Source organism: Dysidea avara, chromosome 13, assembly GCF_963678975.1.
Source record: "Dysidea avara chromosome 13, odDysAvar1.4, whole genome shotgun sequence".
Classification (NCBI taxonomy): Eukaryota; Metazoa; Porifera; class Demospongiae; order Dictyoceratida; family Dysideidae; genus Dysidea; species Dysidea avara.
The window spans coordinates 4,568,790-4,595,308 of NC_089284.1; the positions used below are offsets into that span (position 1 = coordinate 4,568,790).

At 38.3% G+C, this 26,519-nt stretch overlaps 5 protein-coding genes across 7 annotated transcripts; 2 read left to right on the forward strand and 3 right to left on the reverse strand.

Moving 5' to 3' along the window:
* Window positions 1–1,251: 1,251 nt before the first annotated feature.
* Window positions 1,252–7,877, reverse strand: LOC136243480 (uncharacterized). Its single transcript, XM_066034983.1, has 5 exons — window positions 7,694–7,877; window positions 7,201–7,356; window positions 4,449–4,679; window positions 1,889–1,948; window positions 1,252–1,840 (listed from the first exon to the last, which is right to left on the reverse strand). Exons 1-5 carry the CDS (start codon window positions 7,725–7,727, stop codon window positions 1,386–1,388), a joined length of 936 nt encoding a protein of 311 aa, XP_065891055.1. The 5' UTR covers window positions 7,728–7,877; the 3' UTR covers window positions 1,252–1,385.
* LOC136243478 (uncharacterized) lies at window positions 7,698–17,996 on the forward strand. 3 transcript variants are annotated; one of them, XM_066034979.1, is made up of 19 exons: window positions 7,698–7,838; window positions 7,887–7,990; window positions 8,039–8,183; window positions 10,025–10,296; window positions 10,926–11,065; window positions 11,124–11,178; window positions 11,234–11,297; window positions 11,352–11,504; window positions 11,552–11,639; window positions 12,086–12,132; window positions 12,189–12,255; window positions 12,302–12,342; window positions 12,399–12,481; window positions 12,751–12,790; window positions 12,838–12,901; window positions 16,452–16,695; window positions 17,220–17,333; window positions 17,725–17,790; window positions 17,839–17,996. In XM_066034979.1, exons 1-19 carry the CDS (start codon window positions 7,793–7,795, stop codon window positions 17,899–17,901), a joined length of 1,896 nt encoding a protein of 631 aa, XP_065891051.1. In that variant the 5' UTR covers window positions 7,698–7,792; the 3' UTR covers window positions 17,902–17,996. The 3 variants fall into 3 exon arrangements, with proteins under 3 accessions (XP_065891051.1, XP_065891052.1, XP_065891053.1); XM_066034980.1 differs by having other exon boundaries at window positions 8,042–8,183; XM_066034981.1 differs by lacking the exon at window positions 7,887–7,990 and having other exon boundaries at window positions 7,766–7,838; window positions 8,025–8,183.
* LOC136243479 (uncharacterized) lies at window positions 17,906–19,784 on the reverse strand. The gene is made up of 3 exons (XM_066034982.1): window positions 19,532–19,784; window positions 19,065–19,484; window positions 17,906–18,286 (listed from the first exon to the last, which is right to left on the reverse strand). Exons 1-3 carry the CDS (start codon window positions 19,737–19,739, stop codon window positions 17,961–17,963), a joined length of 954 nt encoding a protein of 317 aa, XP_065891054.1. The 5' UTR covers window positions 19,740–19,784; the 3' UTR covers window positions 17,906–17,960.
* On the forward strand, window positions 19,699–22,011 carry LOC136243482 (GPN-loop GTPase 3-like). The gene is made up of 7 exons (XM_066034986.1): window positions 19,699–19,838; window positions 19,893–20,001; window positions 20,055–20,142; window positions 20,617–20,696; window positions 20,745–21,082; window positions 21,393–21,521; window positions 21,872–22,011. The coding sequence occupies exons 1-7, from the start codon at window positions 19,794–19,796 to the stop codon at window positions 21,908–21,910; spliced, it is 828 nt and encodes a 275-aa protein (XP_065891058.1). The 5' UTR covers window positions 19,699–19,793; the 3' UTR covers window positions 21,911–22,011.
* Window positions 21,739–26,501, reverse strand: LOC136243476 (uncharacterized). Its single transcript, XM_066034977.1, has 10 exons — window positions 26,313–26,501; window positions 26,185–26,263; window positions 25,895–26,126; window positions 24,705–25,096; window positions 23,744–24,654; window positions 23,400–23,573; window positions 22,893–23,032; window positions 22,773–22,844; window positions 22,587–22,716; window positions 21,739–22,163 (listed from the first exon to the last, which is right to left on the reverse strand). Exons 1-10 carry the CDS (start codon window positions 26,415–26,417, stop codon window positions 21,948–21,950), a joined length of 2,451 nt encoding a protein of 816 aa, XP_065891049.1. The 5' UTR covers window positions 26,418–26,501; the 3' UTR covers window positions 21,739–21,947.
* Between the last annotated feature and the right edge of the window lie 18 nt (window positions 26,502–26,519).

The window sequence follows — 26,519 nt, forward strand, 5'->3', positions numbered from 1 at the left end:
TATTTTACAATAAATGTCATAATGTTTGCAGTATAATCTAATTTGTTTGCAATAGAGCTATAAGCACTGTTGCATTTCTGTATGGGATGATTTTGTCACTAGTATGTAATATGCATGGTCACTGCAAGATGGAAGCAAATTTCTTTCAGTAAAATAATGGCGTACAATGCATTTATCATGCATGCATGCCTGCAGCAGGTGCTCACTTCATGATCAATGACTAACTCTACTTTAGCATGACATTGGAGAGCAAAAGGTGATAAATTCACTAAGGTGATATATTCACTCTACTAATGGTAAGCATAACCTTTGCATTTTTCAGTACAGATATGAGACAGAATTATTTGTGGCTGATGTATTGCTCAAAATTGATATTTCACTTGTCACGATGCATGGTCACAAAGGTGAAAATGAATTTTATCCTTTAATAAATGAAGCAAATTTTAAGAAAGGTGATACCAACTCAAGTGAATTAAACTGATTAAGTTATGACTCCTCTGTATATGCAATGCCCTGAGAACCAATCACAGCCTCCATTTCAAGAATTTCCCTAATTCTTTTGCCATGAATGATACTATCAACGGTATATGTAAAAGCAATGTCTGTGTAAAATTTCACTGCTGCAGTGCATGGAAAGTTACTATTTTATAACAGGGTGTATGTATACCTCTGTTGCTATAGTGTAGCATTCAAATTGAGCATTCCTCAGTACAGTACTCTTCTGGGCACAAAAATTAATATCGTTGTATAGTTATGAGTCAAGACCTTCTGCACAAAATAGGTATACTATAGTTACAAACTGCAACAATTTTTGGATGCATGAGTCCTGTCCAAAATCAGTTGCCATATTAAAAACAACTGCATACAAAATGTCAGAGAAAGAGATCACATACTGCATGTCAGAACAACCATGCAATAATAACTCTAATAGAGCAGTCAGGTAGACTTATAGACTATATATATCCAGTCATTATATCAAGTTTTTCTATGGGCAGCATTACTTTCACTACATGGCATACACAGTTTTTCTCAAGCTCACAAGGCAATTGCAACACATGTCCCTAAAATGATGTGCATGAGTGCATTTATTGCATGTGTTATTGGGTAGTCAGTTGTACCAACACAGCAATTGGTTGAAGAAATGTTAAGTTTTGGTATTTGGCTAAATAGAATCTAATTCCTAGTTACCATGCAATAAAATTATCCTGCAAGCCTTACCACTTATGGGGAATACCCCAGGGATGAACAACGTTACTGCTTCATGTACATATCATATGGTAAAAACAAAACGTGAAAATATTGGCAAACATGAAAAAATCAATAGCAGGACAAAAATCATGACAAGAGTGTTTATAAATTACAAAAATTAGCAAATATAAACATTATTATCGTGATGATACTTGGAACTTCTGCTGAGGCAGACAACAGCACCGATGTACCCCAAGAAGAAGGACACAGAGAGTCAATAAAAACAAAAATGGCAAACCCAGCTGGATAACTACTAATACTGTTGATAGTCGCTTGACAGTTGATGAACAAAAATCTTCACAATCAGATTCATTATCGGGACAATTGTCATCTGGAGGATCATTAAATGTGAAATATGCTGATGCAGCAACAAGAGCAAAGTAGCCAATCACAATGAGGATGAAAAACATCTCCAGACAACACAAACAACTAGTACAAGCATTTTTCTCTTTGTTGCGATCACTTCCCAGGAAGAAAAGACAACATATGGTGAATCTCATACAAGTCAATACGCCCAGTACAATCCCACCAATCACATGACAGTATAATATCACTTTGTTCTCATAGGGACAGTCGTCAAAGTTTAGTGCACCTGTATCGTGGATCATGTGAACTATGTCATGCATCATGTGATGCTTACCAGCCAGTACCATGACGACAGGTAGTACTATGGCAACCCCAATTAGTAGTAACGCCAGAGCTATAGTAACAAATGATTACAGTTTAATAACATGTTGAAAATGTGCCAGTACTGTTGATACTACAAAGTATGGTTCGATAAAATATACTTGGGGCATTAGATCCAGAAACAGGTCTGCACTTAACCAAACTAAATCACAGGAGCACCAAAGTACTCTAATGGACAGTCAAACATCTACTATAACAGTTACAGGGGCGGTTCTAGAAAAAATGCTGACTGGTTTCCAACTTTAGGGTAGGGGCGAGGTCCATACAGTGGTATTAGAATTAGAACCTACTATATACATTATTTAGTTAAACACAAATGAAAATTGTCCTAAAATGTCATTCTAAGCGTATACAGATAGATTTAATACCTTTATCAAGCAGTTACAGAAGTTATGAAATCAAGAACGATAATTATTTTTAGAGGCACTTAATGTGCTCAAAGGTGCAAATGAAGCATTTTGGATCGTTTTGTGTGGTGGAGAGTAATTTGATCACTAATAGCTGCTTAATAAACTATCCAAGTGCTTAAATACGTTAATTTAGGCTAAAAATTCGTTGAGTGTTTAATTATTTTTTCAATCTTAAAAAGCTGACTGGTTTCCGGAAACCGGTGAAATCCCCTTAGAACCATGCCTGAACAGCTGGTAATTAAGTCACAATAATAACTATGAATAATACCACTGTAATACAGTACTATTATTAAAATATTTCACAATGTATCTTTTATATATTAGGTGGATCACGATCGGTATCTTAAAGATTATAGAGACAGTCACTGCCTATCCAATGTATGTAATCTTTGCACATGGAAAAAGTAAAAGATTTTATTACTCATTTTCTGCGTAAATAACGTACAATATTTTAGAGGACGGAACATTTGTCGATGGAACATTTGTCGACAGCCAAGCAATCATGAAAACCACAAAATTTATACCGTTGAAAATTAGTACTATCATATAACATAGATAGTAACTAATGCATTAGTTAAACACAATTGGAGAGATGGCACACATTCTTGGGTGAAGGCATATATATCTGAGGAAAGTTAAGCATTCATGACTACTATCGCAGATTGGCATATAATGATGCTATGGTGAATATGAGGTTCTGTTTAACAGTGAAACCTTACTTAGTGGCTACCACTGCTATGTAACCATGTCAAACCTCTATAGTCTGACATTCATTGTTGCAAAAAAATGTGCTTTTTGGGTACCTTTTAAAAAACTTCTCAGTGACTGTTCTATTAGAGTATCTCGATCACGCTTGTTTCACATATTTAGTTTTTATTCTATATCTGCTTAGCTAATTAGCACTCTCGGTACTTTCTAACCACAAAAAAGGTTGCACTATGATAGTTACTTCATCTACAAATAACTTGCAAGTTATTCCATCAAATGGATTACCCTGTAAGTGTGTCAACCAAATTGCTTTTGCATTTTAAAAATTGTGCATGGCTCCCTTGTTCTTAATCCAATTCGTAGAAAAATAGGATTCTGAATTTTGCTTTTTCTGCCCTCCAAATTTGAATTAAATCAACTAAAGCATGTACTATTTATTGCAATTAAAGTGTGCGAAAAGCAGAATAATGTGTATGTAAGAGAAAATAAGACAAACTTTGAAGGCGTATATCTCAGTGATGGCTAGGTGAATTTGACTCAAATGGTGTTCTGCCCTAAGGGAGTTTACATAGCAAAAATGGTTAATTACTATACATTGAGTTATGAATTTGTGATAATGGCATTTTCTTGGTTCCTATAAAATATACACGGCCTCATGACACTTGATAGCCTGACAGTTACTTATCCAACGAGGTGGTGGCCAAGAAATGGCTGCAATGATAATATACTGCGAGTGTCACTTACTTTGTATCACCCATTTCTTGGCTGCCACATCACATCTGTTTCATACTAGCCTATTTGGCCGCACCCTTTTCCGGCTGTTTGGATTAGTAAAGGCATTCTGGACTAAAGTGATGTCAGCACAGATACTATACTTACAATATCTATTACAGGATTTTTACTGTAGGTCCCAACACCAAGGTGTACTTAATGATCTCATTAATAAGACCTAGTTGGTGTTCACCTGAGCCCTTGTTTCTTGTTAATATCTCTTGTTACATGAGCCAGCTGCCCAAACATTTAGTAAACACTGGAACTGAGTTATGAGGCTTTTAAAATATCCCATACATTTAGTATGGACTATTCAGGCATGCAAACATGTTTACAACATGAAAACATGCTTGTTCCAGTACAAAACCATTGGGAGTGAACACATGTTCACTTCTTTGATATTACTGTATTTGGTGGGGGCTCAGGTGAATGCATACTGACCTATAGTGGCCATGTAAAGTATCAGTACCAAACATACCAAAAGTAAACAGTTATGACCTGTTTAACAAGACCACCTCATTATAGTGGCCATATTAAGCAGGTCTCAAACATAGCCAAGCATTATTAAGACATATTGATGATTTTTAAGGTCGCCCTATTAACAAGAGTTAGCTCGACACTCACTGAGAAGTAACAGTCGATAGCAGTATATTCGACCACGTGCTTTCTTGCTGTTATCCAACATGGCCCGAGAACTTGGAATGTGGTGTTCAATATCAAGATCGGCATCAGGAGATTTCCTCATTGCTCCCCAATGTCGGCTCATGTATTGAATACTGTTAAATGCTGCGAACCGTTCCACCACAGTGAGGTTGGTTCTTGAGGACCCATCTGGTGGCAATCTGTCTGTGCTACCTGTATAATAATAATAAGAACCTGGTAATACATTTATAGTAGTACAAGTAAAAGAAATTTTACATTTAAGTAACAAACAAGGGTACACCTACAGCAGCTATACTAGTTTACAATCCTACTTCAGTGATATACAGCCTGTCAGTAGTATAGCCATGACTGAAATGTCAACTTGTACAGTTGCAGGTGTAGCCTTGTTCATTGTTTTCTATTTCTATGATTCCTACTCTAAAATCTCTAATTTCTCGTTTGATTACTTTTCTCCTCATTTAATAGCTGTCTGTGACTGTAGTAGTAGCTACATTTTGTATTATGTCTTTTTTAGCAATAAAATAATTCATTACTGGTGAACCATCGCATACTGCATCAAAGGAAAAAAATGGCACCAGACACATTATAAAAACTAACTGTGTGACCGAATGCTCATCCCAATTATCAATTACTGAAATGTAAAGTGGCCATTCTGCTTCACTTCCACCTATGTTCCACCCACTATATAGCAGCAAAATCAGAGTGCACTAGAAGTGCCTCTGTAATCGATCCACAGAAATTAAAGTACCGAAGCCATAACGTGTTACTACCAATCGACATCTACGGTAGTGGAGAAAGAGATGGGACACAAAGGAGGACAAAGGTAAGTCAATAATGCATGCCTTGAGTTGGAGAAAAGGCTTGTCTGAGGCTGAAGTGATGTCAAACAGTGAAGAAATCAAGCCCATAGCTTTATCCATAGTCTAGTTATGCTTGACTGGAGGCATCGATCAGTCAGCAGAAATTTCAATTTAAAAAAAAATCACAGAAGGTTTTAGGGTTGCTCTGAAGACAATTACGGGCTTGGTAGTCCTTTAGCAGCTAATAAAATGATTGCAATGAACCACACCCTCTTAAAACAATCATAACACACCAATAACCACTGACGAAGCCATGCCCCTCAACAATCTAGCTCCGTAAAAAAACAACAAAAAAACAAGGCATTATACTACGTCTCCTAGCTTAATCTGAGTAGTGAGGTCGAGATGTTCTAACACAACAGTCACAGCCACACATTATTCATGTATTCCATAGCTGTACTTCAACAGAAAAGTTAATAGTGCAATAAAAATTATTATGAAGTGATAAAAAAGAAGTGATAAATAGTAAACAAGAGATGATGGTAGGTACAATGTAAATTCCCTACTTCACATTGCAGCAATGTGCGAAAAACCAACATTAAAACAGATCATGGTACTAGGCCCAAGAAATGATGCAATTTAGTTATAATAACAAGCCAACTATATATCGATATACCACGACAATTTCCTGTTACTAATACTGTGTATTCGAATTTAAATACCGTCGAGCACTACTTGCGAGTGTGGTCAAGCAGGCAGACCAAAATTAATGAGCTTTAGCAATTTCTAAAAAAATCAATATCCAGCTGCCTGGGTTTTCTTGCTTTTACACTCTACTTGATGTTGAATGGAGTAAGACTATTCCGTAAAGATGATTTTCATTGAGTAAGATATCTTTATTATGGCTTTTAGAAGAGGCATTTTTAGTGGCATTTGTAATTTTAGGGGGAACCCTACTATAGTATGTTCACGTTGAGCTGAATCCTCAAAAACATTTAATAACTCATGGATGCAATTACACACGATCTTGAAATTTGGCTCATTTGTAGTACTGCTTGACCTGCTACAAATATTTCAAATTCTTGTTGTTCAAACGTTTGACATAATATTTACGGCCAATCAAATTTTCCACAACACATTTCCTATGGAGAAGCCATATAAGTACAGTGTCCATTAGAGCCCTTTCCTGAACTTGTAATGGAGCCAAACCATACGTGTCTGTTGTTGACACCTTTGCTGTTACCAATAATCATCTGGTTGGCAGAAATGTTAACTCTGTGGAGAAAAAAATCCACTTTTAATTTTTAGCTGTTTTTCAGGGTTCAGCTCAACATGAACATACTATACAGTATGTACAAGTTGAGCTGGATCCTGAAAAACAGCTGAAAATGATAATTGGATTTTTACTCAAGGACAACTAGATGATTAAAGGTGATTATAAAGGTGTCAACAACAGACAAGTGTGGTTTGACTCCATTACAAGTTCAAAAAGGGTTGTAATAGACATTACACTTTTATGGCTTTCCCATTATATTGATCGTAAATATTGTGCTAAGGCATTTTATTTTACAGAATATTTTTAGCGGGTCAAGCAGTGCTAAAAATGAGCCAAATTTCAAGATCATGTGTAATTGCATCCATGAGATAATTAACTGTTTTTGAGGATCCAGCTCAATGTGTACATATAAACAGTACTACTGTACTGTTTGATAGGTTTAAAAGATCAGAGCTTGTACCAAAAGTTAAGCCATATAAGTCAGTCAAGCAGAACAGCAAGGCAACATTTAGATTATGACTTCCTATTATACATAAAGACTGAAAAATACTTACCAATGATGTGGGCATGTGACATGTAAGGGCCATATAGCTCTTTTATAAACCCATTCATACAGCTGAGCAGCTAAAACACCCACCTTGTGATACTGGTGATGTAACTTGAGGAGGAACAAGGTAGCCACTTTGGCGGTTGTTGTCATGGTGGCCAACAGGATCAATAAAAGCAGACTCCCTCGTCGTCAAAACTGGTTGATCAGGTGCAGTGGCTAACACGTCATCATAAGATGGCGGTGCTGTATGAGGAAAACTACGTGACAAGTAGTTTCACTTTTATAGCAACAGAAAATAAATATAATTTATACATTGTTACTATCAATTAACAATAGTAAGTCAGACATGAATACACCACGGGCAAACGTTTCTCAGCACGTCCAACGCTTTCCTGCACACCGACTAAACACCAATTATTAACGGAGGATTGCACGTAGATACACAAGGTGTATTAAAACATTGCAGCATCGATTACACTGTAGTACGAGAATTCATAGTAGCTGTATAATATTTATTACCACTTACATGCCAATTACGGGTCATTGAGTGACTACATCACTTCTAATACAGTCAACTCACCGTCATTAGGATCCCGATTCTCCAACTCCGCCATCTTTAGGTACTACTGTTAGTTAGGAAGAGAGAGGGTGTGGTTTTCAGCTCCAAGGCCCACAATCGATGTTGTCGGTGAAGATGGCGCGAACGATATTTTTGTTGCAATCTTGTGAGTTGTCAAACGGTTGAGATGACCTCGAATGAGTCACGTTTTTAGCTGCTGATAATGATTACCGCTACTGGGCCACCCGAAATTTGCATAAATATTTCGAGTTCCGACTTCCTCCGTACTATTCCGCATTTATATTTGGAAATATACAGGTGCATTTTTACTTAGAAAATCTATAATTTTTAGTTACCTGACAACAGCAGGATAGCAGTTGGCTGAAGGTCGATGATGCTGATTCTGCTGCCATGGCAACCAAACACTTCACATCACATTGGCCTACAAGTGACATGATGAGGCAAGACACTTGCTCACGTGATCTACATCACCTTATTGATATTTTACAAGGTATAATACATGCATGAATATTGGCAGCCTTGTGCAAAATTTCCTTTGATGTCTGTCTTCACCCAAATTGTCCTCAGGTCAAAAGACCATATTTTAAAGTTTTTACTTGAGGAACTATATAATGTTCCTCCACACTACATGATGTTTGTTGATACCATTTCCTTTAGCTGTAGCTTGTGTTGTTTTTGGTGTCTGTTTTACAACCTCAAAAGTGTGAGATGAAAATTAATGTGTGTGACATTAGTAGATGAAGTCATTGATTGTGAAGCCATGTGCAGGACAAAACTCTTTTAAGACATGAAATGGTAAAGACAGCAGCCATGTAGAACAATGAAATGGTAGACATGTTCGTAAAGCATTCATTTTATTTGTAGTCCTATAGCACAAGGCACTACAGTAGACCAAACAATGGCTGTTTTATAATTCTGTATATACTAGTGTTACAACTGGAGCGATGTGTTTATGGGCATCACTATGAGCTGGCTTGCTTTACATGGAAATTGTATGTATTTTTTTTGAAATCGAATTATTTGAGGATTGTGACAGTTATGTGTGACCCACTGAGCGAAAACCCGACTAGTTTGTAATTTTCTCGAATTTCATTTTAGGACTTATTTGTTGTCTAGAGGGAAAAATCAATGGCTTTTTAAAGTTCCAGCCTTATCTGGTGAGTAATAGCAATAGACAGCAAGAAGAGCAAAACAAATGTACAGTGTCCATAAAATTACAGGCACCTATTTAATCAATTTATAAGTTACATGTGCAACAGGCTGTGGAGTTAGGACTTGTATCATTGTGTTTACCATTAACTGGGGCATTCATCATTTTACCACAGTATAAACAAACACACATAACTCATGTTTGCTTCATGGTACAAAAGATATTCTTACTCTCCATGAAAAGTGAATTCAGTGGGGTATTATTTCCTTCATTGGTTTACTGAAGGGATTAAAATGTGCGTAAAATTTAATTTTGTAGTACGCATTTTTGCCCATTGTATTTCAATGGAATTTATCTCAAAAACAGAATGATGTAAACTAGTCTCAGTGGGTCACATATGTATGTGTCTTAATGGACATAATTTTCACAAATCTTATATAGATAAGGTATTGTTAAGTTTGTTTCAGCGTGCTTACCATATTATAGTTAGCAACTCAGGCTTTTCTTTCACAATAGCCTCTAGAGTAAAGGTCCAACCCTGTCACCCTGTTTTATTTATTGACAAACTGGCCGTTCTTTATTATTAGAAAGTTTCGTGTAGGAAATTAAACAAATTGGTATACCCTACCCCCAAGAGATGTTCTGATAATCAAAAAAAAAATCTACTTTTTTTTGGAACCATCAACATACTCTAATAAGACATACAGCTGTGAACAAAACATTCTAATTGAGCGGTCACCAATGCAGTATGTGTGTGCGTGTGTGTATGCGTGCATGTGTGTGTATGCGTGCGTGCGTGCATGTGTGTGTATGCGTGCGTGCGTGCATGTGTGTGTGTGCCTGTGTTGTGCCTCAGGATGCATCAGAAGCAATCTATGAGAATCTAAAATGCAAAAATTTTCTGGAGTGGCATGTTATTCTCAGGTACTGTATCTGAGAATGCACTAGTGTGCATGGCCCTAGATGCCATTCACATAAAAGTAAGCACAGAGATGCTTACACTACCACCCCCCTACTCTGATAAAACTGTATTTTGTCCCCCCCCTCCCCCCTTACTAGATGAAGTCCTGACTCTGTGTGTACGTGTGCGTACATGCTACCAAGAGTTAATAACTCCATTAACACTTGATGCTACCGTGTATGGATAAAGTATGACTTAATAACTATATACATGTTGATAGGTCATCACCCAATAATTGACGTAATATGGTTTGTGGATGATTTGAATGACTTCCACCTTGAGGCATGCTTGCTTGGAGCACTAGCCCGAATGAGGTCACACCACCCTGCTTCTCATGTTAACATTGTCATGAAAGAACAACCACCCAATAATATTCCTGACTTTGTGAGGTTGCTATCTGCAACACTGCTCCATGGCGATGATACCTGTTTAGCTAGTTTAGCAGCTGTTGTACCAGTTTGGCGAGGACAGTTGTTGTTACATCATAATCAGGTGATTATATTACTAATACTTAACAGAGAAGGTTGGTCATGGATTGCACAACAAAACATGGTCCCCATTGTTAATACAAATCCTTTGTTGCATTGACATCATCTGTCAGTTTGTCACATTAATGATGAAGCTTTCTTAAAGCCATGACTGTGTTGTGTTGATGTGGCTGAAGAAGGTTTATGTATGTCCCACATTAAATATTTGGTATCAATACTGAAGTGTTGAAGTTCTTTAAAATTGTGTGTGGCCAACCTCCTCTTTGTAGCATGTTATTAGTAATAAGTTGTGTCACTGCATGAGTCTATCATGCTATGATGTGGTATACGGTACTGCTCAAATGTAATGTCATCTTGCGAGAGTGTGAGCGATTAAAAAAACTAAAGAGTGTGGCACCCGTTTTGCTCATGAGTATTCATCCCAAACGAAACATTACAAATACTTGCGAGCAAAACGGATGCCACGCTCTTTAATTAGCTCATTATTCGCTCACATTCGTGAGTCAATGTTACATTTGAGCAGTACTGTACTTAGCCCCCACGGTAGAGCAGGCATCGGATGTGTTAACCTATGTCTTGTGTTGTTTCTTTGTCACTGTCAGACATGTTACTATAGTCATGTCATTTTATTAGGACAAGATGATACTGGGTGGACTACACTTGGATTGTTGTGGCAGTGTTGACAAACACTTAACAAGTGACCTTGTCATGGAAGCCATTCAAGTAATACCTACTCCTCCTCTTCAGTGGGTATGTCCCACTGAATACAAACTGTATCCATGGTGATAGTTACTAATAGCAATGATATTTCCTTAACAGTGGTAATTGTAGATCAAGTCGTCATGACAACCCAGTGGCCTCATTATTACAAGCAGTTGAGAATCAGGTATGTTGTTGGAATTATGTGAGATCATGTGAACATTCATCCCCCTGAAACACAGTACCTGCTGGTCAGGTTTGTACACTGCTCATCAGATGTTGCCATGGAAATTGCTGATGATAATGGTATATATTTAATGTATTTTGTTTTCAGTATTCCATCTAATTATATATCCCAAGAATTATGTAACTATGAAGAATTACTGATCCTTGGTAGAAAATGCATTAGTTGTGACCAGCAAGTAACCTGTAATGCCTGGTTCCTACGAAAACCAGAGGACTTTTTACCCTTACCATATCCCTTCCATATAAAGAGCACCCAGTGTGGTGATGGTGAGTTATGCTATAGTTTGGTGTAGTCTTCTATTAATCATTCCTAGATTGCCACAGTAACCAACTTGTATCACTTCAGGGACTTCCTCTCTTAGCCCCATCTACTTTATCCTCTGAAAAAACTGAGATGAAAAGGTTACTGCGTATCTGTAAATTAATGTTATGTGATAGAGCGTTTTCACTTGTTAGTATATAGCTAGTGGATAGTGCTAATTTTTAAGAATTTTGATATCTTCTTAATACTCTCAAGTAGTTGTCAAAATTATGTAGCTGTTTGTTTCATTTACAATCTGTTAATGAACTGTTGAGTAACTGACTGTCCAACTAAAGTACCATACATACTGGGTATCCATATTCTGGACTCTAATAAATGCCAGGTCCGAAATTAAGACCAGGGGTGCTACCTAAACGTAAGGTTGCCCTTAGTTGTTGACTTAGCACTGTGTCCATCATATACTGCTTCTTTGTCAAAGTGACCCACTTAATTTGTGAAATATTTGAGCTAGGGATAAAGTATTGGTGTAAAATATATTAGATGAGCATGCTGTTTAAATGAAGTGTTATGTTTTTATTGACTGTAGTTTCACTGTGGAAGATTTCTGCCAGTGCTTGTTGTCTAGTTGCCATGGTGAGTAATATAGCTGTGTGTAGTGTGTATCATTGTGTTTATGTTAACATTTTCAGAATTAGATTGTGATCAATCTGACTGGCCGGAAATGAGGTTATTACGAGACAAGGACAAGACAGAATGGTATGGATAATCTGATTGGATGAATTTGTCTACTACACACCTTTAGTGTGCCCGACAAAATAATTGTCCCCATACCGACACCTTATGGTAATTTTATTAGCTTAGTTGTCACTCTCATATATGGTATCACATCTATCCCATAGATGACAACCTGGATCAGGTGCTGAACAAGTTCGGACAAGATGGATCATGTGATCACAGCAGTGAGCTGTCCCCTGTAAAATTGGTATGTCCACATATCATGGAGATGATGTGCTATTGCAGTGAAGCCAGTTATCTAGTCTGTATCATTAAAACTGTATTGATTTGGAAAACAAACCAACAGACTTATAGGCTAATGAACAACCGCCTACTCTAATACAACAATCACTGGTGTTTGGTTAAACATTATAACTGAGGTTTCATGTAAATAAGAAACTGATTGGTTGTTTGTTTGTGTTATATACTCAATGAGAAGCATGTGCCATTCCTTATATGGAGTTGTGTACTTATCAGGAACATGGCAACACTTCATACCAGAACATGTTTTCAGAAGGTGGGTGTTTTCTTGTGACATCACATTGTATCATGTGATCCTTTTAGGAGAACACCAGTTAACTCACATGAGCTTCAAGGAGGCGTGTCATGGTTCCTACCATGGCATAAGGTAGTCTCATTTTGCTAGACCAGTTAATGTAATTACTATAATGTATGTGCCATGGCCAGACACTTATTGATATTCTTATTGTAAGTGCTGACTGTAATTGATTCAGTGACATTAATGACCCTACTGGTGTGCTAGCATGGGGGTGGTCCATACATACTTCCAGTTGTGCATAGCATGGCCTATTTGTGTTGGCTGCGGCTTAGATATTACGAAAACAATGAAGATGAGGAAAACAGACTGCAAAGGTGCCAATAAAAGGAAAGTTCGTGAACAAGTGTTATATCTTTGAAAAGGCTGCATGTATCGAGAAGGACATGAAATATGTTGAGAGAATGTGCTGTACTTGTTTTTACAGCTATTGTAAACTGGCTTTGCATGTATCTGCATTTAACTAGAAGCTTGAAGTCTCATTGGAGGAGTTAGGTGGGTATACAAGAAATTGCACTGGTACTACCAAAGAACCCAACTTGCGTCTACTGCCTATGGGGGAAAGAAGGAAGGAAGAGAAGGCCATCTCAATTTTGCAAGTCTGAGTATTCAAGAAAGTGGTACAAATCTCCAGTCATGTTATCTACTTGCCCATGTGCATGTATATTTGCTGCATGTGCAATATGTATAGAACAATAACTCTGGTGTACCTATTGTGTACCCTGAACAAGAAGGTGCATCATGAAAACAGCTGCAAGGCAAAACATGAAAGGTTTTGTTGGACATTCTGTTGTTTCTGTGTAGTAACTGCATGGATACCAACATATAGGTAATGTTTTAAAAGACCAGTGCATCAAAAAGCATACATGCCATGCAACAGAGGAATGTGCTCTAAACTGGTGAACTCTATTCTATTTCAGTGGGCAAACTTAATCATTGAATTGTAAGAGCATGCACCTACAATTCTGAAAACATGCACATGAACAAAACATGAAAAGTGTATCAGATTAGGAGTCATGGGAATTTGCACTGTCATTGTATTGAAGTTCAGGTACCATGAAATGAGTCTGATACAGAAGAACACATCAGTGCTGCATGCTGGTCACAGTGGAAACAGGTCATGATAAGCAGTACACTTCGATATGACACTATTAATAATCCATTGTTATTTTTTCTTACATACAGGCTGCAGAAGTTATTGTCTCACACATCAGCCACAACTCTTGGAAATTGTCCCAACAATGCAGCCAAAGATCGAGCAAATTCTTATCTACTAGACCTGAAAACCAATGAAGAGAGCATTCTACCATCATACATTGAACAAAGCAGGAGTTGCATGATAGTGATAACAGATGAAGCTGACAGACAAGATTCAGCAGAGGATGAAGAGTTGAGTGACACTTGGTGTCAAGCAGTGAGTATAGCTACAGTAGTGGCAGCGATGATGGCTTTGATGATGAAGACATGTGCATCAGTAAAACGAGCCTCTGGTCCCCTTAATAGTATGCCTCCCCAAGTGTTGGAACCATACTATATCACATCACACTATTGCTTGGATTGTCAGTAGTGATAAAACACACTGGTTTGTAGGTGACAACATTAACAAGAATATTTAGAAGCATCAACTACAATTAGACAGAAGAAATCAGTCCATCATTTCTATGTATATGCCCACATTGATGTGTCTCAGTACTCAGGCAAGACCACCAAGGTTACAGAGCATGCTGCAGCTTCTGTATTACTCAATGATATAATGCTGAAAGACAACATTGCAGTGTCAGTTGGTTTCTAGTGGTTTGTTAGAGTCATTGCATGGCATATAATGCAATGAATAGCAAATCAACAGTTTGGCTGACACTATCTTACACTTTAGTGTGCTAGTTATTTTTCCTGGTTTTGTACTGATAACACTATAACTTACTCCAAAAAAAATTTGCTATAGTGTGTCGGTCTTCCATAACAGAAGTGATGCCAGTAAGTTGCTTTGCTGGAGTGTATAAATTGATTTTTGCCCACCCCAAAAAATGGAATGGTACTGCTGAATTTGTCCCCCAATCTTTACCTTGCTCTGGCTGCTGTCAGTTGGTCGCATCCTGCTGCCTTCTCTATGGTTTCTGTTTCCCTGATGCTATATATCTTGCTCTCAGTGTGTGTGAGATGCATGGAACATACTGATGTAAATGAGTTAGGATAGCTGCTATTCCTTCGCTAGTTGTATTATTTTGAGGAACATTACTAAGTGGGAATAATAAGTATCTCTATAAGTACCCGTATCAAGTTGACAGTGTCAAAAAAAATCTTGTCAGCATTGTGATGTATTCTTTTGATAGCTTGGAGGTTACATCTTATTATACTAGGCAGTGTTGCTACTGTCAGCTTCCCACCACAGCCACCTCTCAGTTTCTTGAAGTCACCATGCCTTGCTTTCTCTGCAAACTGATCTCTAAAAATAAGTACACCTATCTACCCCACTGGGAGCACTCAAGTGTATTATCTTGTGGACATCAGGAATATCTGTCCCCATCCCAAATGTACTTGTTCCACATACAATTCATAGTCACTGTATGATTTAATTGTCTGCTTTTTTGCTTCTTGGTCAGTGACTTATCCAAATGGTATTTTGCATGGGGCGTCAGTGGGATATGTGCCTTCTACAATGTGTAGTGACTCTGTCTATTGATGTTAGCTTGTCTCTCAGAACAGGACCAAAAGTTGCACTGATTGGTACTAAATTGGATACATCATATACAGTGTTACTTTTGCTGCTTGCGTGGGGGAAATAGCTAATTACTGTTTGGTTGACAAGCAGGTGATACCTTCATTCTTAGTACTAATCCTTGGAAACGGTTGCTGTCATGGCTATAAATCTACATTTTCTGCGACAGTTCTTCCAATCTTAGCATGAACGAATGTATCACCCCTATACTATAGTTCTTAAATAATTCGACCATTTGGTGACAATGTGTTCTTCATCTCTCACTGTAACTGGTTACATAAAGGTTCATTGTACAATACTTTTCCTCATCTACTATGCAGCAGTACCTCTGGGGTAAATAAAACCCAGCTGATATTGACTCTGTTATAATGTTTCTGAACAACCTGGCACACATCCAGTTGGTACACTTATTGTCAAAATGTATACATCTGTCAATTATTCCTAATAGTGGTAATACTACACATACCGTTACTATGGTTGGTTCATCTGGCTTGTAAATTTCGTCAAAGAGAAATGGAGGGCATCCATACATAACAAAGGCTTTTCCCATAACCAGTAGGTATTATAGCAAACAAATCTTGACTAGCATATCTTGCTGCAAATCTTTCACTCCTTCATAACCAAGCATTTTCACTGCTTGTATTGTTCTAGGCGTGTCTTCACTTTCAGTTTGAACGCTACTCTTTCAGCAGTGCCACCCTCGTCACCATGGGATGAAACCCTGGTAAAAGGCCAACCGATAATGCATATGCCATTTATACCAATAATTGGTTGTGTACCATATGCTGTGCTACAGAACTGGTAATGGGTTGTAATGTCACCACACCAATTACAACTAGTGCTTGTAAATGCCTGGTGCGTATATTGATTATTGTCAGGCATTTATTGTAATTGTTGTTGCCATAGTTACTGCCTGAGTAGTGATGAGTCGTATGACTCCAAACTTGCCAAGATACAGCAAAATTGTGTTGCCATGGAGACTCATTGCTCACATGACCAAAAAGACCAGAAGCATCCTACTAATAATGAGGTAATACAAGAGCAAAATGACAAACCACCTCCACCAGTAGCCATTGTAAAACCCAAACAAAGTCACAAGGGTCGTCACTCTATATCTACTAAAAGGAAGAGATCAGTACGGCACAAGAAGGTATTGTAATCTGATGTAGAGAACAGTGTTAGTTATTATAAATAAGATGTGGTTGCTAAGTGAAATTACACTCTTTGCAAGGCAAGCTTCTTTACTGAGGTCCCATTTACAACTAAGATGAGCAGAGGTGTACATAGAAATTTTGAAAAGGGGTTTCCACTTCCTGCAGTTAAGTGACTACTTTTAGAAATGCCTGACTGTTTTATTAGAGTATTTTAATCTTCAACACCAAATTGATGTTGCCATAGTTTGGGAAACTACTGTTTAGCTAAGATAAAGGTTTATAATGTGTCCTGTTTCATAATGAATCCCTGATTGTGAGTCTCAATTTCTTAATGTTCCAAGTAGTGATGCTCCCAATCAGGAGCTTATCCAATCCGTCATCCTCTGTACTTGATAAGCTCCTAGTCTGATATAGTTACACATTTCTGGGAAAAAATGTTTATGCCTGATGATAGTGATCTCTTTCACTGTATTGTGTTTGTCAGAACTATTACATGTTGTTATGGTTACTGTGCTTTCAGCGACTGCAGGTGGTTGTGTTGAATGCACTGAAGGAGAGGGGTGTGTCTCGGGATCACATGTGCTTCAAGAACTGCTACAAGCGTCTGTTCAATTTAAGCAGAAGTTTTCTAAAAGTGAGTATTTGTGCAACCTTTCTATGACAGACACTTTAACATTTTTGCTGCTACAAAAGATTTTGAGATAAAAAATATGTATAGCTGTATTGAGTTTTAGACCAATTTTTAAAAGATTTTTGCCTTAATTTCCTGAAAGTGCATTCAAAATGTGCTACAATACTCTAATATAACAGTCAAAATGTATTGCAGATAGTGTAGCTGTAATATCTCCAACCCCTATAACAACACCTCATGCAGGTTTTGAATTTAATATAAATATGTGTGAATGAAGGCCTAAGCCCATGTTGAAACTCTGTTGAACACAGGAAAAATTCCCAAAGCTCAAAATGTACGACATTTGTCCTATTCCATTGTGGTACATTCATGTATGGTTGTTTGTGTATTATAGGACCTGCAGAGCTCAAGAAATCTAACCAATGAGATGAAACAAGTTGCCAGTAGTAATGTACAACAGGTACATAATAATGGATAATAATTTAGCCAATCATATTGATTATTGTAGGTCATTGAATTTGAATGCAGAAGAGCTGGCCTACAAGCCCCACCCACTGAATCTAACCAATAAATAATTATATTAAAAGTGTATAATTATATAAATTCAAATAATTAATATTTTATTTATAATTAAACTATTTCGGGCTTTGGTACACCAGGTAACTTCATTTGATCAGAGTTCATATGACCTTGATTGGTTGAGTCTACATTAACAGTATCTGGTAGGGCGTTACTAGGCAACACCACAGGCGGATGAGATGGTCCTGACTTTTGTGGTGTCTCAGATTGTTTGTCGCCATCCTTGTATGGTAGTGGTATCACCAAGGGCAACAGCAAGTTGCGAGGGTATGGTACAAATCCTGGTAGAGTGGTGATCCAATGAAACAACTCTGATCTCTCAATTGCAATAATGGTGGTAGCTGGCAGTTTAAAGATGTGGAGAAGATCATGTATATCTGATGTACATTAGTCAAGGATTGTATAATATACAAGACAGCTAATGTGGTATTCTAAACTATTAATTACACAGTGGAACCTGTTAAAGTGGATGAAGACATTTGCACTAATTTATTAACTTTAACACCCATTACCACCTTTGGTTTCACAACCTGGTTAATGAAGGCTGCACCCTTCTTTCACATGGATGGGTAAACCAAATGTAGCTAGTACATACCTGATTAGTACATGAACCTGACCTATGAAGTGAGGCCAGTGTCCTAAGGTCTACTGTACACATCAAAGTTACCTTGTCAAATTTTTCTTGCAGGTGAAAATGAAAAATTACACATGCAAATTCTATTTCAAGCCATTTGCAAATTGCACTCTGGTTTAAAGCCACAACACTCATCCCAAGTTTTTAAACTGGGAAACATTTCTATTATAAGGTACTACCAACAATGTCACTACAACAATCACAGAGGGAAACATCTACCATATCTGATGAATTTAAGCAGAAAAAATTTTACAAGGTTTTGTAAGATATCTTGGCTCGCTGATAAATAAAGGTATCTGGATAGAAGCATCCACTTGTTGCATTAAAATTACCATAATAAGTTGTTTACCAATATTACAAAGCAGCCAAATCATCATGCAGCTAGTTAAAATGTGAGGGAGGTGACTGACATAAAAGCAACCACATCATTCATTAACATACCTTACTAAATGGCAAGTTTTGGAGGGATTAGTTAGTAACATTTAAATTACCAACAATACAGCATCAGTTACCAAGGATACACATGTAACCAGTGACAATCCCAGAGAGGTGACCAACCAAAGACACATTTTGTAATGTCATCACTTGACAACCAACCAGTAACAACCACGGATAGGTGGAGCGAGGTACAGAACACATTCCATATATTGACTGTCTCTTGTTCTTTGATACTCTCACCTCCAACACTAACACTGCAAACAGCACACCGGAGAAGCCGGCAACACACCTGAACGCCATACTGGGGAAAATAGTGGCCAGGAATACACTAATGATTAGTTGAACTATTGCACAAAAGACACTGAACAAAATGAGGACATTCAGTAGATAAATACTGCCAAGTCTCTTTTCTACCGAGTTACCCACGGAGCTCAGGAACAACATATTGAATACCAGATGTATCCAGTTTGTGTGGAACAGTGTATACGTGAATAGCCTGTAAACTGGACACATGCAATCAATAAGCGCCTAAACAAAGCTTGGTGCTTACTTTCATAGTTCTCCACGACACTGGTGGCGCTCAGACAGATGGCAGTTATTCGGAAGAAAGACATGCTTAACGTAATGTGCACAAATACGAGGAATAGGAAACAACAGAAGGTGACCAAACAGTAGGAATTTAGCCAGTCCGTGATTCTTGCTGGTAACGACGTTATCCCTTTCCTCATGCTGAGCACTGCATCCATTACACGTTCCATAGCTATTGCTTATTCTATCTAATGCGCACTGATGCGCATTAATATGAACACGTAATGCGTTATGGTCAAGTTGTCGTGGGTCCGGCTGGTAGCGGCAAGGTGTGGTCACCGTATTGTGTGTAGCGTATTGATAATTTTTGTCTTCCTTTCTAGTCTACCTATTGTAGCGCTATCGTCAAGCATTGCGAGACTATCAAGCGAGTGGTGCACGTGATAAATCTTGATCCTGCTGCAGAACATTTCGACTATCCAGTACAAGTTGGTTAGTCAATGTAGTATCCAGAGAATGTACTTGTAATTTTGTACTGTGTACAGATATCCGTGAACTAATACAAGTTGATGATGTAATGGAAGACAAGGATTTGAAATATGGGCCAAATGGAGGACTTGTGTTCTGTATGGAGTGAGTTGATGGGTAGAAGAAGTCATTTTACTGCCTGAATTCCCTAGTCTGGCAGCTTTCTTATAGAGAGGAAGGGTTTGGTCACTTTAGCATTACAGAGTTGTGATGCTAGGTTGACCTGCAGCTGTTTTCCCTTCTACATATGACACATGAACTTGGCCTTGTATGCACACAAAGTACATCAATCAGCATTATTGCTCAAGGTGTAGATTGCATTACAGAGTGAATACACTACATGCTAGATTTTATAACCAATAATAAATTTAAAAGTGCATTGCTGAGTAGTGCAAGAGTGATGTAGCTTATTGATGTATATTTTCCTTGCTCCTTAGGTCTGTTATATAGTGTGGTTAAAATGCCATCACACCTGGTCTTGCTGTGCACTCTATTAGGATATTTTCATAGTGAAATTCGAACCATGTACATATATACCAGCAACTATATAGAAATGTTCAGATTACTCTATCACCGCAGGTACCTGGTACAGAATATTGATTGGCTACAAGAACAACTGGGTGATGATGACGATGATTACTTTCTGTTTGACTGCCCTGGTGAGGAATGATGTCACATTATTTCATAATGGCACCATCACACAACAGGTCAGATAGAACTATACACTCACATGCCAGTTATGAGGGCAGTGGTAGACACACTACAACATTGGAACTTCAGACTATGTGCGGTGTACTTGATGGACTCACACTTCCTCAATGATGCTGCCAAATTCTTTGGTGTTTGCCTGACCACTCTGTCAACAATGGTACAGCTGGAATTACCTCACGTCAGCATCTTGTCCAAAATGGATTTGTTGGGGAAACAGGAGAGGAAAGAGATCGATAAGTTCCTTGACCCAGAAGTGTCCACTTTAGTGTCTGAATTGAGTGTCCAGTCAATGGGACCACAGTACCATAGTCTCACAAAGGCTATTGGCCGCCTGGTATTTCCTGTGTGTTGGTGTGTCTTTGTTAGTATTATTAATGTCATGAACTCAAGCTTCTATTTTTCATTTTGTTTTTTACTTTACAAGTGTACCTGCCCAAAACTCATGTATTCAAGCTTCATAATGTTCAACTATACGTAGCTAACAGAAATTGAGTTAGAAGTTCTAACCCCCAATTCTGTCACACTTGCTACAGTATCATAAACACTTCTGAATGTAAATAGTTATCCCTACAAGTGCATTTGTCCTGTGTGTTTACTACTATGCTACTTTGTCACACTCACATCTATGCTATATTATCCAATAGATAGATGAGTACAGCCTGGTGAATTTCACACCACTGGACATCACAGATGAGGAGTCCATCAGTAATGTATTGACAACAGTGGATATGTCCATACAGTATGGGGAAGACTGTGATATACACATCCCTAAGGTAATTACACTGTACCATAAAGTGTTTGCAATGTTGGGGGTCTGTGGTCCACATACATCCCATTCACTTTCAGTTATCATTTTTCGTGGAGTTAGTAATGATTTTCCACTTGCATATTGTTCAAAATTATGTTTGTTATAAACGGTGGGATTCCTGAAGTCTCGTATTCACTGATGTCCCAAGTACATAGTGAGAATTACTGTATGGCTTAGCAGTATTGAAATTGTGAGACAAAAGGGATACAGTAAAAAGTATGCAAACAGTGATCTACACATGGCATACATATGAATAAAAATCTTATTGACAATTGCGCACATAAAGTACAAGTGATTAATAGTTGCATGTTACAGGATTTTGATGATGATGTTGACAACGAAAGTGTTGATTAGATCAAGGATTGACTAACTGGATCAAGCATTGACTGGATCAATTGATCATGTGTTGTTGGTAATTGCTGTAATCATTGATCATGTGAAACGAGTTGATTGCACTAATCAAACTATCTCGTGCATGTGAGCTTGAACACAGCACTGCAGCTTGCAGATTAGGAGGTATAGCTAGTTTTGGGGGTGTAGCTGACTGTTGTTGCAGGTAGTGGCTAGTTAAGTATACCAGATAACACAGTGATTCCATCTTGGAATACTATAAGGAAAACATTATACAGTACAAGGGTATTTGATACAAAATCCCATTTTAGTAGTTGCATTGAATGTACTTACTGAATAGCTGCTAGCAAAATGGAAACAATTATTTATTTTAGCTCTATAACTGTCAGTTAACCAGCACCAAGGAATTGTAAAATTTTACTTCCAAATTATGCAGTGCAGTCTATTATGCGTTCACCTGAGTCCTTAAGTCTTTGTTACATGGGCTACTGCCCAAACAGTTAGTAGGGTCATGAAGCCATTTAAATGCTGGAACTGATTCAGAAAAGTGAAGGTAAGAACAATCAAGTTATGAGGCTTTATGGACAATTCAGGCACACAACCATGTTTACAACCATTGAGAGTGAACACTTGTTTACCTATTTGATATTACTGTATTTGGGTGGGTCACTATACCTACCTTATCAGGAGAGTAAGCTTCTAACAAGTTGACGAAATGTTGAAATAATTCTCGTAGAGCTCTGGTGACCACATCACATGATCTCTGATCCCAGATGACCTCATGAAGGAGGGGCTGACTGGTATGACCACTATTAACAGTATCCAACTCATGTGATGCCTGTTACTATAAATAGTTACTACTTACCAGGTCAGCCACATGTGGTAGTCCAATAATAGAACATCAGTCATGTAGTGTAATAGGTGTGGTTGGTTATCACTATGACAACTGGTACTAACAGTATACAGTGATGTTACTATAGCTCACATGATCCCCTGGACAAGTCCCTCCCACTTGTTACTTCCTCCGAATAGCTCAAAAAACTTGCAGTATTGTTGCCTAGCAATGCCACGAGGTGGATGGAGCAACAACAACTTGGTCAGAGCCATGGCAACAATCCTGTAGTCCTGAAATGAACAAATACAATCAACTGACAACATGGTTGTGGACTTGATATGCTGCTATAAAGAAAAATGAAGTCATAATTAATGAAAGTATAAGCCAGATAGTACTTTTATTATCTAAGGAATTCCTACAAATATGTGCACAACACCTATATATAGTGAGGGGATTTTAGAAGTCATACTATACAGGAAGAAACCTCCTTTAACAGTGGCACTGTAACGTCCCTCAATATTTTACATTACCTTAAAGCCTGATGTTTTGGCTCACAAGAGTTTATTAAATTTACGATATACTTAAGGGTTTTGGCTACAAGAGTTTATTAAATTTATGATATATTAAGGAATTTCAAATGTTACAGTGCAAACTTACAATCTTGCCGGACATCAAGATTTTAGCCAGCCGATGCAGGATGGTGGCTGACGGAGTACAGTGTGCCAATAGAGTGTAGCTATGCTCCAGTCCCCTGATCAGCAACGCTTCACTCTGCTGCTCACACAGGTAGCCCTCCAGTAGACACTCCACTGATGATGTTAAGCCTTTACCCTATAAACAGCATATAACAGTGGAACCTGTTAATGTGGACACTTGAAGATGTTACATAATGCAGACACTTAGCATAGCTACCAAAGTTGCCTTTAGTAACCATAGGAAAATCAGAGGGACACTATTGATTCACACATTACATGTTTTGTGTATAAAATGCCATTACTTACCACTGCTGGTGGGAGAGACTGTCTCCACAGTTGTCTATGGATCAGTATTGTGGTGAATGATGTGTCTTTACTGACCGATGTTCTATTGAGGGACTGTGAAGCATTATCTAGTTGGACACTTGTCTGCTCCGTGGAGGGAAGGACTTCACCTTGCTGCAGCTGTGGGCGGTCCAGAAGTTGTAGAGATTTTCTCTTCCTCTTTCTGGTACGTTGTGGGGTTGTTGTGTCAGCAGAGTTGGTGGAGATGTCTGATATAGACAAAGTGGATGTGGGTGATGTAGATGTTACACACTCCGAAGGTGGTTTAGTGATGACACAATCAAAAGGTGGTTCTGACATGGCGTGGTCTGTAGAAAGCACAGTGACATCTGAGTGTGGTTGTGATGGTACATAGCCTGTGGAAAGCACGGTGACACAATCAGAAGGCAGTTCTGACACAACACAATCAGTAACAGAAGGTATAACACAACCTAAAGGTGTCTGGGACATGATACCGCCAGTGTGTGATGGTACAATGAAACAGTCAGAAGTTTGCTGTGACACAGTAGACAAAGATGTAGTGACATAATTTGAGGGTAATGGCTGTGACATGGAAATGTTAACAGGTGAAGGAATGCAGTTGGAAGGTGACTGCGACACAGTAGGTGTAGATACAGTGACACTGTTCAATGGTGGCTGTGAATTGGTATCATTTATGATTACATTGTCAGAAGATGGTTGAAAAGTGACACAGTGTGACGATGATTGCAACAGAACACATCCTAAGGGTAGTTGTGACATATCACCAGTGAGGTCAATCATGGTATCATTAACTTGGTGAGGATGGCATGACTGCTGACAACCTCTTAACAATATTCTATCCAGTGGGATTGACACCTTCATCTCTATCAGAGCTGGTTGAACATGGGTACCTAGAGAACACAGTGTACATTCTGTTGCAGTACCAAGTAAGTGACCTCACCTGGACCAGATGACTTCTTGTGAGGCTTTTTAAAAGATAAAACAGTAACCTTGTTTGGCAGATACCCAGGTGGGTGGGCATTATCCACGACAAAAGACTTCCTGACAGGACCCATGTAGCTTAATATTGTACGACACTTGCTTGGTGCTGTCTTCACAGGTGGTATGTACTCATTGGCCTTGTAATTTACCACTTCAGGGCATTGTTGTTGTATGATGAAGTCCTTGATGTAATCAGGGTGAAGACAAGGGACCCCCTTCTCATGGAATGATGATACACTTGAGAAGCTTGTATTGTCTGTGAACACATAACTTAGTCTATGGTATGTCTTGAGTGACCACTCATATGGCGGCTTGTCAGAGATGACATGAGCTCCACCAGCTTGTAAAAGCCTAAGGTAAGAAGGAAAGAGATTTGGCATGTGAAGGTATGTATATAGTGCCAACACATGCAGCGTACTTGCACATTGAATGTGATACTAAGTTGTGCATTGCATTACAAAATTTTGTATCATCCATTAAACCAAGAGTGCAGGCTTAACACATTCTATTTTGCCACTAGTAAAATATTCTGGTGTTTCTTCCTCAACTAAAATTTTTATCCAACAATGTCACTAACATGAAATTCTACATTCGACAAATTAAAGCTAATTCACTAGCCTTCTGTACCTCAATTAAAAGAAAACAAGCTGTTCACTATAATCATTATAGCACCGCTATATCAACCATGTCTTGTCAACAGCCAACAGCTTTAATTATTAAAGCTGTTTTGGGATACTGAATATTAATACTCAAACTTCCATGACTTAGCCTAGTCTGGCTTAGCTGACTTGCACGCAGAGCGTGAGTGTCTGGTGACAGCTGCATTACACCAGTCTTACAGAAAACTAGAGCATTCAATCATAATTAACAACATTCTTTGACATGATTTCTGTCTTGGATTCATGCATGCCATATAACTGAAACATGACGACTCCAGTGGAGTTAGTCACCATATAAGTGTTACCACTGACTGTACTGCTGATGTATTTATGTGCACGTTTTGAAAGTAATTTCATTCTATTTGCACAAATGCGGCTGTCACTAGACCCCCTGCACTTTGCACATGGGTTAGACTAGTGCACACATCTGTTCTAAGAAATGCTTTGAATATTCCAAGTAATAACAGCACAAGCACTAACATTACCATACCTTTTGTATCTAATCCTATCAACCTCAGATAGGGCTAGCAGCACGGTCCAAGACTTAAATGGTCCTTGGTTACCATTAGTAACCCTGTAGTCTCGCCATCTGGTGGGAACTTCACTTAACTTCTTCGCATTTCCACCACTATCACTTGGCTTCAGTGGAAACATCTCAGCTGGCAACCATTTTCTAGCTTTGTAGCACTTCTCAACATATTCCGATCTCACTACCCATTTTCCTTCAGTAAGTGACATTCACACTTGCTAATACACCCCGCCCCTTTATAGTGTGTGTACCTGCAATTGAGCCAGCTAGTAGCTTCTCCGTACTCAGTATCGTTCCTATCACGACGTGTGTACACCTTTGGTCATAACCCTACGTATAATGGGTGCTAACAAACCGCGTGTGATGTATGCATACTCACAACAGATTGAAGCACTCTGCCTCCGAGTTTTTCAACTAGTGAGGTAAGTTTCCGTCTCTCTTTCTCATCGAACGAGGACAGCAATAATATCGGACTTGACGACATAACTGCTGATGTGTCCGCTACGAACTTTCCCGCGATGTCCCTTACATCATCACGTGCGATAAAATTATTAATTGGTAATTAAATTCATAGCGCTTGTAGATT